Here is a 12,388-nt window from a genome sequence, read left to right as displayed (position 1 = left end):
CGTTCTCTTATTTCAGCGGGAACTAAGTAGTTTTTATCCTTCCAAGGTTTGCTTCTCTGTATGTATGTCTGCATCTCTCTCTCTCTCTCTCTCTCTCTATATATATATATATATATATATATATATATATATATATATATATATATATATATATATATATATATATATATATATATATATATATATATATATATATATATATATATATATATATATATATATAATTGTTTGAAGACGATCCAGACCAATCAAAATTAATTGGTAACCCAAAAAGGACTAAAAATAAACTTTTTGTTCTTTCATCATTACTATATCACCTTAAATGAGGATATGCATAGTAGGAAGTAGTAGGAAAAGGAAGACAGACAATATAAATGAGGAAGTACATGTTCAGCTCGGGGCTTAGCAGTCATAATAATGCAACTGTTAGGGTAATCAAAGAAAATCAATGTAGGTCATAAACTTTACTTCTACGCCACCAACTTATATATTTTTGTATTTATTTTCTTTTGCATACTTGCCTTCTTCATTTTATTATTTAATATCCGCATACGAAAGAAAGTGCGGCAGCGGACATAAAATGTGATCACCTCTGTTGGTAGGTCGACGTAATGTGTCATGTGCTCTGCCAGAGAACTCATCGCTGATTTTCCACATTGCAAAGTGTTATTGCCATGGTAACTATTAAAAATTTTGCCCATCTTCCTGAGCTTGGGTATGAATTCTTCGCTGGGTTTTACTAATTTACTGCTATCCCTGGCTGTTACGTCTATCCATTTTCTCTTCTTATAATTTTGGGACTGGTAGCCAAGCTGATGTTGTGGAAACTTCCTAGCAACATAGCCACCGAAGTACATCATGCCTTCTGTTTCTGTGTCACCTTCAAGACTGCCACCTAATTCAATGTCTTCCTCTGTTAAATCATCTGTATTTATTAGATCTTCTTCAGTACATGCACTGAAGAAGATTGATGTGAGGCATAGTTCCTGCTGTAATGCCTCTGTAACACTTTCCCTCACATCTTCATTCCTTTTAGTAGTGACACGAAAATCACTTGTGAGACAGTTTTCTTTGCTTTGTTCAAGAGTGTTATATTTTTCCCCCATGAGGCTGCTGTCTTTGCCAAGAAGGTATGCCCTGAGTCGATACTTTATAGAAACAGGAGAGGGATGATCACAGCTCCCTCCCATTTGCCGCAGATAGCCAAACAGATTTTCTACAACATCCTGATTAAGTCTAGATGTAAGTAAAAATGTAATATTATATTTATCTTTTACCATTGCAAACAATTTTTGAAGTGACTTTGATGATATTATAATGCCTTTTTGAAACATAAGAGGATTATTTCGACCACGAACATGCAAGTTACTTATTGTGTCGATCATTTGTTGTAGAACAACTATTTGGTTATCTAGCCTCAAATGCCGATCTAGCAGGTTTCTTATTATATAACATGTTTGAGTTTAATACATCAAACCATGTGTCTATGAGTGATACGAAGTCACTCGTGGCACTCCATGTCACCCCCTCGAATAAACCTTTTTCACCAAAATACATTAGTGCTTTAGCAGTTGTGTCAGAGAGGAGTTGTGCTGCCAATTTAACTTTCATTCTTTGAGGACCTTTTACCTCAATATGTTTTTCAGACAATTTGTGTGTTACTTTAAAATCTGCCTTGCTCCTAATAATCAACTCTCTCACACATGTGCTATCAATCACTTTTCCGTCAGTTGTTACAAAGCCATTATCAAGGAAATGATTTCGCACTAACTTTATCAGGTGAGGGACATCTGCAAAAACATGCACTTCTCTGTTTGGGTCAGTTGGATTGGTGAAGTGCGTTGTTGTGGTGTCTACATTTAAAGATTTCCATAATGCAAGATTTGTTGAAGACATATCACTCACCATTGCAACAACTGGAAACCCTGCAGCCTCTACATGAGTTATTAGCTCGAAAAGGAGCTCTTTCGTCATTGGACAATCAAATTTGTAATATATTATTTGTTTCCATGACCCAGTGAGACCTCTCACCAAAGCACACTGAACAGACTTCTTGGGGCTATAAAGATGGTCACTAGCCTTATCATAACACCACTCCTGTGCTACACTACACTCATCAAATGAGAGGACAGAGACACGGTCACGCTCTGTCATTGTTGAGGTTTTTCTTTTAGCAGGGCTAAAACAGATAGTAAAACGCCTGGCTCTACTTTAAACTGTCTTGTCCTGCGCTTAATTGTGGATAGTGATGGAAGAGATATATTCCATCTATTTCTAATTAGTCTGTAGGCCTTACTGCTCAAATTTCTTAGTGACAGTGCATGACCGATGTCATCATCTACCCACCGATGCACAGATTTCCCTTGCAAAATACAGTCAACCTGTGAAGCGGACATGAAGGTGCTCAGGTGCCTTCTAGCATTGACAATAGAATTTTCCACACCCTGTAATGTGCTTTTAAGTTGATCAATTTCAGCATTTTGGGCTGCGATTTTCATGTCCTTCTCCGCTATGCTGGCAAGGAGTGCTGCATTCTCATGCTGCAGACGCGACAACTGACTCTGCATCTCTGTACAGCTTGTAGGTGCAGCAGAATGTTGGCTGACATCCTTGTTGGCACCTGTAATAATTTTTTTTTCAAATATTAAAAACTATGTAATAAATAGGCATTTGCAGTCAAATCTCACAACAGTAGCATAGAAGTACTACTACAAGATGAGGAATAAGTAGTACTTGTAGTAGTACTAATAGTAGTAGTAGTAGTAGTAGTAGTAGTAGTAGTAGTAGTGGTGGTAGTAGTAGTAGTAGTAGTAGTAGTAGTAATAGTAGTAGTAGTAGTAGCAGTAGTAGTAGTAGTAGTAGCAGCAGTAGTAGTAGTAGCAGTAGTAGTAGTGGAGCACATCTTGACCCACTCTCCCTTCGCTGAAATCTCCATCCTAGGAGATTTCAATGTTCACCACCAGCTTTGGCTTTCATCCTCTTTCACTGACCATCCTGGTGAACAAGCCTACAACTTTGCTATCCTCAACGACCTAGAGCAGTTGGTCCAGCACCCTACACGTATTCCTGACCGTCTTGGAGATCGGCCCAACATTCTAGACCTCTTCCTTACCTCAAACCCTTCTGCTTATTCTGTCAAACTGTTCTCTCCGTTGGGCTCCTCCGATCACAATCTTATTTCTGCATCCTGTCCTATCGCTCCTGTACACCCTCTGGACCCACCGAAGAGGCGATGCTTCTGGCATTTTGCTTCAGCTCGGTGGGACGACCTGAGGATGTACTTTTCCGATTTCCCGTGGAATGATTATTGCTTCCAGGATAGAGACCCCTCTGTGTGTGCTCAGCGCATCCCAGAGGTGATTGTCTCTGGAATGGAGGCATACATGCCTCGTACTTTCTCTACTCATCACGCTAAACAGCCTTGGTTTAATCACGCTTGTTCTCGTGCTGTCAATGATAGAGAGGTAGCTCACAAAAGATACCAGAGCCTTCAAACTAATGCTAATTATGAACTTTACATTTCTGCCCGAAATCGTGCCAAATCTATTCTCCGACTAACCAAAATTCTTTCATTAATAGAAAATGTCAAAACCTTGCTTTCTCTAACTCTTCCCGTGACTTCTGGCATCTAGCACAAAACATCTCCTCCCACATCACGGCTTCATCTTACCCTCCACACCTCAGTCCTCACCGCAACACACCCGTCTCATCAATCCATAAGGCTGAACTCTACTCTCAAACTTTTTCTAAAACTCCACTCTGGACGATTCTGGGCATATTCCTCCTACTCATCCCCCCTCTGACTCCTTTATGCCTGTTATAAAGATTCTTCAAAATGAAGAATCCTCAGAAGGCTTATGGACCTGATGGAGTGCCTCCTATTGTCCTTAAAAACTGTGCCTCCGTGCTGTCACCCTGCCTGGTCAAACTCTTTCGCCTCTGCCTGTCAACATCTACCTTTCCTTCTTGCTGGAAGTATGCCTTCATACAGCCTGTACCTAAGAAGGGTGACCGCTCCAATCCCTCAAACTACCGTCCTATTGCTTTACTTTCTTGTCTATCTAAAGCTTTTGAATCAATCCTTAACCGGAAGATTCAAAAGCACCTTTCCACTTCTGACCTTCTATCTGATCGCCAGTATGGGTTGCGCAAGGGCGTTCTACTGGTGATCTCCTAGCCTTCTTAACTGACTCTTGGTCATCCTCTCTTAGCCGTTTCGGTGAAACTTTTGCTATTGCGCTGGACATATCAAAAGCTTTTGATAGGGTCTGGCACAAATCTTTGCTTTCTAAACTACCCTCCTACGGTTTCTATCCTTCTCTCCAGTTTCCTTTCTGACCGTTCTATTTCTGCCGTGGTAGTCGGTCACTGTTCTTCCCTAAATCTATTAACAGTGGTGTCCCACAGGGTTCTGTCCTATCTCCCACTCTTTTCTGTTGTTCATTGATGATCTTCTTTCCAAAACGAACTGTCCTATCCATTCCTACGCCGATGATTCCACTCTGCATTATTCAACTTCTTTTAATAGAAGACCCACCCTTCAGGAACTTAACGACTCAAGGCTGGAGGCTGCAGAACGCTTAGCCTCAGACCTTACTATTATTTCCGATTGGGGCAAGAAGAACCTGGTGTCCTTGAACGCCTCAGAAACACAGTTTCTCCACCTATCCACTCGACACAATCTTCCAAACAACTATCCCCTATTCTTTGACAACACCCAGCTATCACCTTCCTCAACACTAAACATCCTCGGTCTATCCTTAACTCAAAATCTCAACTGGAAACTTCATATCTCATCTCTTACTAAATCAGCTTCCTCGAGGCTGGGCGTTCTGTACCGTCTCCGCCAGTTCTTCTCCCCTGCACAGTTGCTGTCCATATACAGGGGCCTTGTCCGCCCTCGTATGGAGTATGCATCTCATGTGTGGGGGGGCTCCACTCACACAGCTCTTCTGGACAGAGTGGAGGCAAAGGCTCTTCGTCTCATCAGCTCTCCTCCTCATACTGATAGTCTTCTACCTCTTAAATTCCGCCGCAATGTTGCCTCTCTTTCTATCTTCTATCGATATTTCCACGCCGACTGCTCTTCTGAACTTGCTAACTGCATGCCTCCCCCCCTCCCGCGGCCCCGCTGCACTCGACTTTCTACTCATGCTCATCCCTATACTGTCCAAACCCCTTATGCAAGAGTTAACCAGCATCTTCACTCTTTCATCCCTCACGCTGGTAAACTCTGGAACAATCTTCCTTCATCTGTATTTCCTCCTGCCTACGACTTGAACTCTTTCAAGAGGAGGGTATCAGGACACCTCTCCTCCCGAAACTGACCTATCTTTCGGCCACCTCTTTGGATTCTTTTTAGGAGCAGCGAGTAGCGGGCTTTTTTTTTATTAATGTTTACTTTTTTGTGCCTTTGAGCTGTCTCCTTTGCTGTAAAAAAAAAAAAAAAAAAAGTAGTAGCAGTAGTAGTAGTAGCAGTAGTAGTGTTGGTGGGGGTGGTGGTGGTGGTGGTAGTGCAAGAGGGTAGTTATAATTCCACTTACTTTGCTCCTCACAATGCTGTTGCTGTAGTGGTTGTGGTTGTGGTTGAGGGTCATCAGCGTCACCTCTGTCATCATGTGATGGCTGAGAAGGAATGTCTGAAAGCAGAGGATCAACACAATTATTAGTGACGGCAGATATGAGGATAATTTACATTTTTTGTTGCAATTACTTTGAAAGGAAAAGACGACTACCATGTGGTACTATTATTATTGTCATTACTAATATTATTATTATTATTATTATTATTATTATTATTATTATTATTATTATTATTATTATTATTATTATTATTATTATTATTATTATTATTATTATTATTATTATTATTATTATTATTATTATTATTATTATTATTATTAGTAGTAGTAGTAGAAGTAGCAGTAGTAGTAGAAGTAGTAGTAGTAGTAGTAGTAGTAGTAGTAGTAGTAGTAGTAGTAGTAGTAGTAGTAGTAGTAGTAGTAGTAGTAGCAGCAGTAGTAGTAGTAGCAGTAGTAGTAGTGGTTGTGGTGGTGGTGGGGGTGGTGGTGGTAGTGCAAGAGGGTAGTTATAATTCCACTTACTTTGCTCCTCACAATGCTGTTGCTGTAGTGGTTGTGGTTGTGGTTGAGGGTCATCAGCGTCACCTCTGTCATCATGTGATGGCTGAGAAGGAATGTCTGAAAGCAGAGGATCAACACAATTATTAGTGACGGCAGATATGAGGATAATTTACATTTTTTGTTGCAATTACTTTGAAAGGAAAAGACGACTACCATGTGGTACTATTATTATTGTCATTACTATTATTATTATTATTATTATTATTATTATTATTATTATTATTATTATTATTATTATTATTATTATTATTATTATTATTATTATTATTATTATTATTATTATTATTATTATTATCATTATTATTATTATTATTAGTAGTAGTAGTAGTAGAAGTAGCAGTAGTAGTAGACGTAGCAGTAGTAGTAGTAGTAGTAGTAGTAGTAGTAGTAGTAGTAGTAGTAGTAGTAGCAGTAGTAGTAGTAGTAGTAGTAGCAGCAGTAGTAGTATTAGCAGTATTAGCAGTAGTAGTAGTAGCAGTAGTAGTAGTAGTGGTTGTGGGGGTGGTGGTGGTGGTGGTGGTAGTGCAAGAGGGTAGTTATAATTCCACTTACTTTGCTCCTCACAATGCTGTTGCTGTAGTGGTTGTGGTTGTGGTTGAGGGTCATCAGCGTCACCTCTGTCATCATGTGATGGCTGAGAAGGAATGTCTGAAAGCAGAGGATCAACACAATTGTTAGTGACGGCAGATATGAGGATAATTTACATTTTTTGTTGCAATTACTTTGAAAGGAAAAGACGACTACCATGTGGTACTATTATTATTGTCATTACTAATATTATTATTATTATTATTAATATTATTATTGTTATTATTATTATTATCATCATCATCATCATCATTATTACCAATAGTTTATCTAGTTCTATTATTAATTTTTTTTATAGTATTAGAATGTTTTATACTACTATACATTTCAGCGGCGGACAAACGCTGTTTTTCGCAAATATCTCCTAAACGAATCATTGGATCAGTATGATATTTCAACACACTGCTTTTAACACCCGGACCTAGTTTATGGCTAATATACCATGTTGCAATATGTGTTATGTTAGGAGCTTACTGAGTGATATTAAGCCTAATCCAGTCATCATATCTAAGGTGTTAAACAGAATCGGACGAGTGTGGGGTACTCCTCTAGCCCCTCCACCAACGCCCCGAACAACCCAAAGACCACTCCTTCCCTACTCCAATATCGCAGTATCCCCCTCCTGGTTGCCCTCTTCACCCCCCTACTCACACCATCCCCCTTCCCCAGCCCGAGGCTGTTGTACAGTAATTATCAACGTGAAATACGTCTTGCCTCCATGGAACTGTACCATGCTCTTAGTTAATAATCATACTATCTATACATATACACGTACATAACATTCTAATATATAATACAGTGATGGGAGAAATAGGGAGGGACACAAGAGTGATGAGGGAGGCGAGAAGTTAGGGGGAGAAGAGGAGGGATAACGAGAGCGAGAAGGGGGAGTAGTTGTGGCTAGGAATAGTTTGGGAGGGTGCTGGGGGGGGGGCACACTTTCCTTCGAATGCGTCAACATGACTCGTCGGGTTTGTGTTATTTTTCACAAGTAAACTCGTCACATAAGACATATAGTAATGTGGTAGGTTAGCCATAAATTAGGTCCGGGTATTATAGGTAGTGTGCTGAAATATCATACTGATCCATAGATTCGTTTAGGAGATATTTGCGAAAAACAGCGTTTGTCTGCCGCTGAAATGTATAGTAGTAATAATAATAATGATAATAATAATAATAATAATTATAATAATATAATAATAATAATAACTATAATTACTACTACTACTACTACTACTACTACTACTACTACTACTACTACTACTACTACTACTGATAGTGGTAAAGGAGGAAGAAAATTGAAAAGAAAGAGGTTTGTAATCTCTTCCTTCCCATAATTTTTATCCTACTTCTTTGCTAATCCCTTCTACTACTACTGCTACTACTACTACTACTACTACTACTACTACTACTACTACTACTACTACTACTACTACTACTACTACTACTACTACTACTACTACTACTATCTTGCTTAGCACAGAGTGAAAAAAAGAGAGAGAGAGATAAATATATATATATATATATATATATATATATATATATATATATATATATATATATATATATATATATATATATATATATATATATATATATATATATATATATATATATATATATATATATATATATATATATATATATATATATATATATATATATATATATATATATATATATATATATATATATATATATATATATATATATATATATATATATATATATATATATATATATATATATATATATATATATATATATATATATATATATATATATATATATATATATATATATAAACACACACACATGCAATACACAAACATAAACACAGCTTCCTTAACTTTTGACTTACCTGTGTTTGTTGGGAGCTGAAGCGTTGGTATTGCATCTGGCTTAAGCTGCTGTAGATGTCTTGGCACTGGCAATTGTAGAAGATCATATTTCAAGTTTCTTTTATAATCCGTTTCATTGAAATGCAAACTGCAAATTGTTGCATTTTTAGTATTTAGTTCTTGTCTTTTTTTACCACAAAGAGAGACCCATTTCCTTCTTGTTTCTTCATTGCGAGGAAACCTGTGCCACTTGCCAATTTTATTTGACTGTGTATTTCTACAGCCATTCACGGAACACTTGCGCACCATCACAAAACTGGGGAAATCTTGAGGTCACGGACGCTCAGGAGATACTGGGGTACAATCGCACGTGGAACCCCGTCTCGGGCCACTGCGTGACGTCACTGCGCCAACCTGACTCATTTTTACCGCCCGGGTGGACTGACCTCCACTTTATTAGACCATGCGACCTGGGACCAACTTGGCATCACCGACAATACAATCGACAACGCGTGGAACGTCTTCAAAGATAAGCTGTTGCAAGTAGAGAAGGCTACAGTGCCTACGAAATCCAGGCGAGTAAATGGGGCCGTAGATCCGCCGTGGATGACCAGAGAAATAAAAAGGGCAGTAAACCTAAAAAAAAGGAATTATAATTTGATGAAAGAGAATGCTACGGCCGAAGCCAGCACACAGTACCACAACAGCCTCAGAGCTTGTCGCAGCCTTATTCGGAGTAGCAAACGCAACTATGAAAAGCAAATAGCGCGCGAAATCAAAACTAACTCCAAGAAATTCTTCACGTACATAATATCGAAAAAGAAAGTAAAATCCAATATTGGTCCCCTGACAGACGAGACTGGATCTGTAACTCAGGACAATAAACAGATGGCCAGAATCCTCAACAGTAACTTCGCATCCGTATTCACAGTCGAGGACATCGAAACCATTCCCGAGAGCCCTGCCCCGCCGAGTGAGATCACGCCGCTGGAAATTGACTCAATATGCGACCAAGAAGTAAAAAAGTACTTGGACAAACTCGACACGAACAAGTCAACGGGACTCGACAGTTTGTCCCCGCGGTTATTAAAAGAGCTTAAACAACAAATACTTCAACCACTCACTACCATATTCAACCGGTCAGTTCAACTAAACAAGGTCCCGGAAGACTGGAAGATGGCGAACGTAACACCGATTTTCAAAAAAGGAGACAAAAGCGTTGCATTAAGCTACAGGCCCATAAGTTTGACATCAGTGGCAGGAAAAATACTCGAAAAGATTATTAGAGATAAACTTGTTAAGTTTCTAGAAAACAATAATGTAATCTCCGACACCCAGCATGGCTTCAAAAACAAGCGCTCCTGCCTAACGAATTTATTAGACTTCTTCCAAGATATATATAAGAACTGGGATGCCCACATCCCCAGTGATGTTATATACCTGGACTTTCAGAAAGCCTTCGACAAGGTACCGCACGAGCGACTCCTTAAGAAACTGCACTCGGCGGGCATCGGAGCCAATCTGATCGCGTGGATAAGAGATTGGCTCACCGACAGAAAACAACGAGTACTACTCAACGGACAGCCTTCCGATTGGCTACCAGTCACTAGTGGAGTGCCTCAAGGGTCAGTGCTGGGACCCATCCTCTTTATCATATATATCAATGACCTCGAATCAGGACTGAAATCCACAATATCGAAATTTGCAGATGACATCAAGGTGGGTGGAGATGCCCTCACAAAGACCGACTGCGAAATCATTCAGAAAGACCTCAATCACATTATCGAATGGTCGGAAAAATGGCAAATGTCTTTTAATGTTGACAAATGCAAAGTCATGCACATTGGGTCCCAAAATAGTATCCACACATACATCATGAATGGGAGACCTCTGCAAGCGATGCAGGAAGAAAAGGATCTTGGAATCACTATCAGCAGTGACCTGAAACACGCGAATCACTGTAAAAAAGCATACAACAAGGCCAACATTATGCTCGGGTTCATAGCGAGGAACTTCGAGTGTAAAACACCAGACGTGATGCTATCCTTGTATAATTCCATGGTAAGACCGCACCTCGAGTATGCAGTGCAGTTCTGGCCTCCCAATTACAGAAAGGACATTGCTTTACTGGAAAGGATTCAACGACGCGCCACAAAGATGATTCCAACCTTCAGGGCTCAACCGTACGAGGAACGACTCAAGCGACTCAATCTCTTTACATTGGAGAAAAGACGCCTACGAGGGGATATGATTCAAGTCTTCAAGTATCTAAAAAAGTTCAATAACGTCGATTACTCCAAATTCTTTGAACTGCAAACCAACTCAAGAACTAGAAATAACGGTTTACCCATTCAGTCGAGTCGATGTAACACAGACATTGGAAGGAGTTTCTTTTCAAACCGAGTCATCCGCCACTGGAACAATCTTCCCTCAGAAGTAGTAAATGCGAATACCATCAACTCCTTCAATTATAGAATCGACCGTCATTTCGCTGCGTCAGGAGTAAACTGAATAACGAGGGGCTTCCATCTGCTCCTCAATATCGAGGTGCTTTCATCTGCTCACCAAGCCCCAAGTGGCGGTCGAGCAGATTAAATCACCCAAGCGGGCGACCTCGTAATGAGCCAATAGGCTTTCTGTTGCCTGCATTTCCATGTTTCCATGTTTCCTTCTCCTCCTCCTCTTCCTCCTCCGCTTCCTCCTCCTCTTCCTCCTCCTCCTCCTCCTCCTCCTCCTCCTCCTCCTCCTCCTCCAGTATTGGCCCAATAGCAACTGTAAATGGCGAATCCACAAATGATGATAAAGAGATCGCTGACATATTAAATTATTTTTTTGCCTCTGTTTTTCCAAAAGAAATCTTATCCGATAGGCAACCGGAAGGCCCTAAATATATTGATGAATATACTGATGAGTAGTATTAGCGACATTGTAGAAAGTGATATAGTACAAATTATCGATAATATTAAAGTAAACAAAACGCCTGGCTCAGATAAAATATCCCCGCGTATTCTTAAAGAGGCAGGACATCAGATCAGCAAGCCCCTCTTGAGCATATTCTCAAAGTCGCTAAACACAGGAAAAATACCACTAGAATGGAAATTCGCTAACGTAACTCCTGTCTTTAAAAGAAAAGTCGACAAGTCACAACCAGGTAATTATCGACGATCAGTCTAACGCCAAACGTGTGCAAAATTTTGGAGACGATCATTCGTGGAAAAATAGATTTTTTTTTTTTTAAGATAATAGACTAATTAAGAATTCGCAACATAGTTTTCGAAACAAGCGTTCCTGTTTGACTAACCTTCTCGATTTCTTCAACTACATCTTTAATGTGTACGATGAAAGTCAATCAGTAGACATTGCATATTTGGACTTTCAGAAAGCATTTGACAAAGTCCCTCACAACCGCCTCCTTAGTAAATTGCAAGCTCACGGTATAACTGGTAATATTCATAAGTGGCTCGAAGACTGGCTTACCGACCGTAAACAGAGAGTTGTTATGAATGGTATATCATCTGACTGGCGAGATGTCAAAAGCGGTGTTCCACAGGGGTCGGTGTTGGGACCTGTTCTGTTTTTAGTGTACGTATATGACATTGACGACGGGCTATCGTGTAAAATATCGAAATTTGCCGACGACACAAAAATAGCCAGCAGAGTCACTACGACAATGGATAAAGAACACGTCCAAGCTGATCTCGAACTTAAGCAGTTGGGCACGAACATGGCAAATGAATTTCGATATTGAAAAGTGCAAGGTTATGCATATCGGAATCAACAGCGATCGTATTTATTATCAAATTAACGGAGTGCGAC

The 12,388-nt window shown here is 39.6% G+C and overlaps 1 protein-coding gene across 4 annotated transcripts; it reads right to left on the bottom strand.

Annotated features, from left to right (window-relative positions):
• Nucleotides 1-2,219: 2,219 nt before the first annotated feature.
• On the bottom strand, nt 2,220-9,023 carry LOC126991656 (uncharacterized). 4 transcript variants are annotated; one of them, XM_050850357.1, is made up of 5 exons: nt 8,593-9,023; nt 6,696-6,791; nt 6,105-6,200; nt 5,544-5,639; nt 2,220-2,620 (listed from the first exon to the last, which is right to left on the bottom strand). In XM_050850357.1, the coding sequence occupies exons 1-5, from the start codon at nt 8,677-8,679 to the stop codon at nt 2,510-2,512; spliced, it is 486 nt and encodes a 161-aa protein (XP_050706314.1). In that variant the 5' UTR covers nt 8,680-9,023; the 3' UTR covers nt 2,220-2,509. The 4 variants fall into 4 exon arrangements, with proteins under 4 accessions (XP_050706314.1, XP_050706316.1, XP_050706317.1 ...); XM_050850359.1 differs by lacking the exon at nt 5,544-5,639; XM_050850360.1 differs by lacking the exon at nt 6,105-6,200.
• Between the last annotated feature and the right edge of the window lie 3,365 nt (nt 9,024-12,388).

Source organism: Eriocheir sinensis, unplaced genomic scaffold, assembly GCF_024679095.1.
Source record: "Eriocheir sinensis breed Jianghai 21 unplaced genomic scaffold, ASM2467909v1 Scaffold316, whole genome shotgun sequence".
NCBI lineage: Eukaryota > Metazoa > Arthropoda > Malacostraca > Decapoda > Varunidae > Eriocheir > Eriocheir sinensis.
The sequence above is the reverse complement of the archived record's forward strand: the minus strand, read 5'-3'. Positions and strand labels throughout refer to the sequence as shown.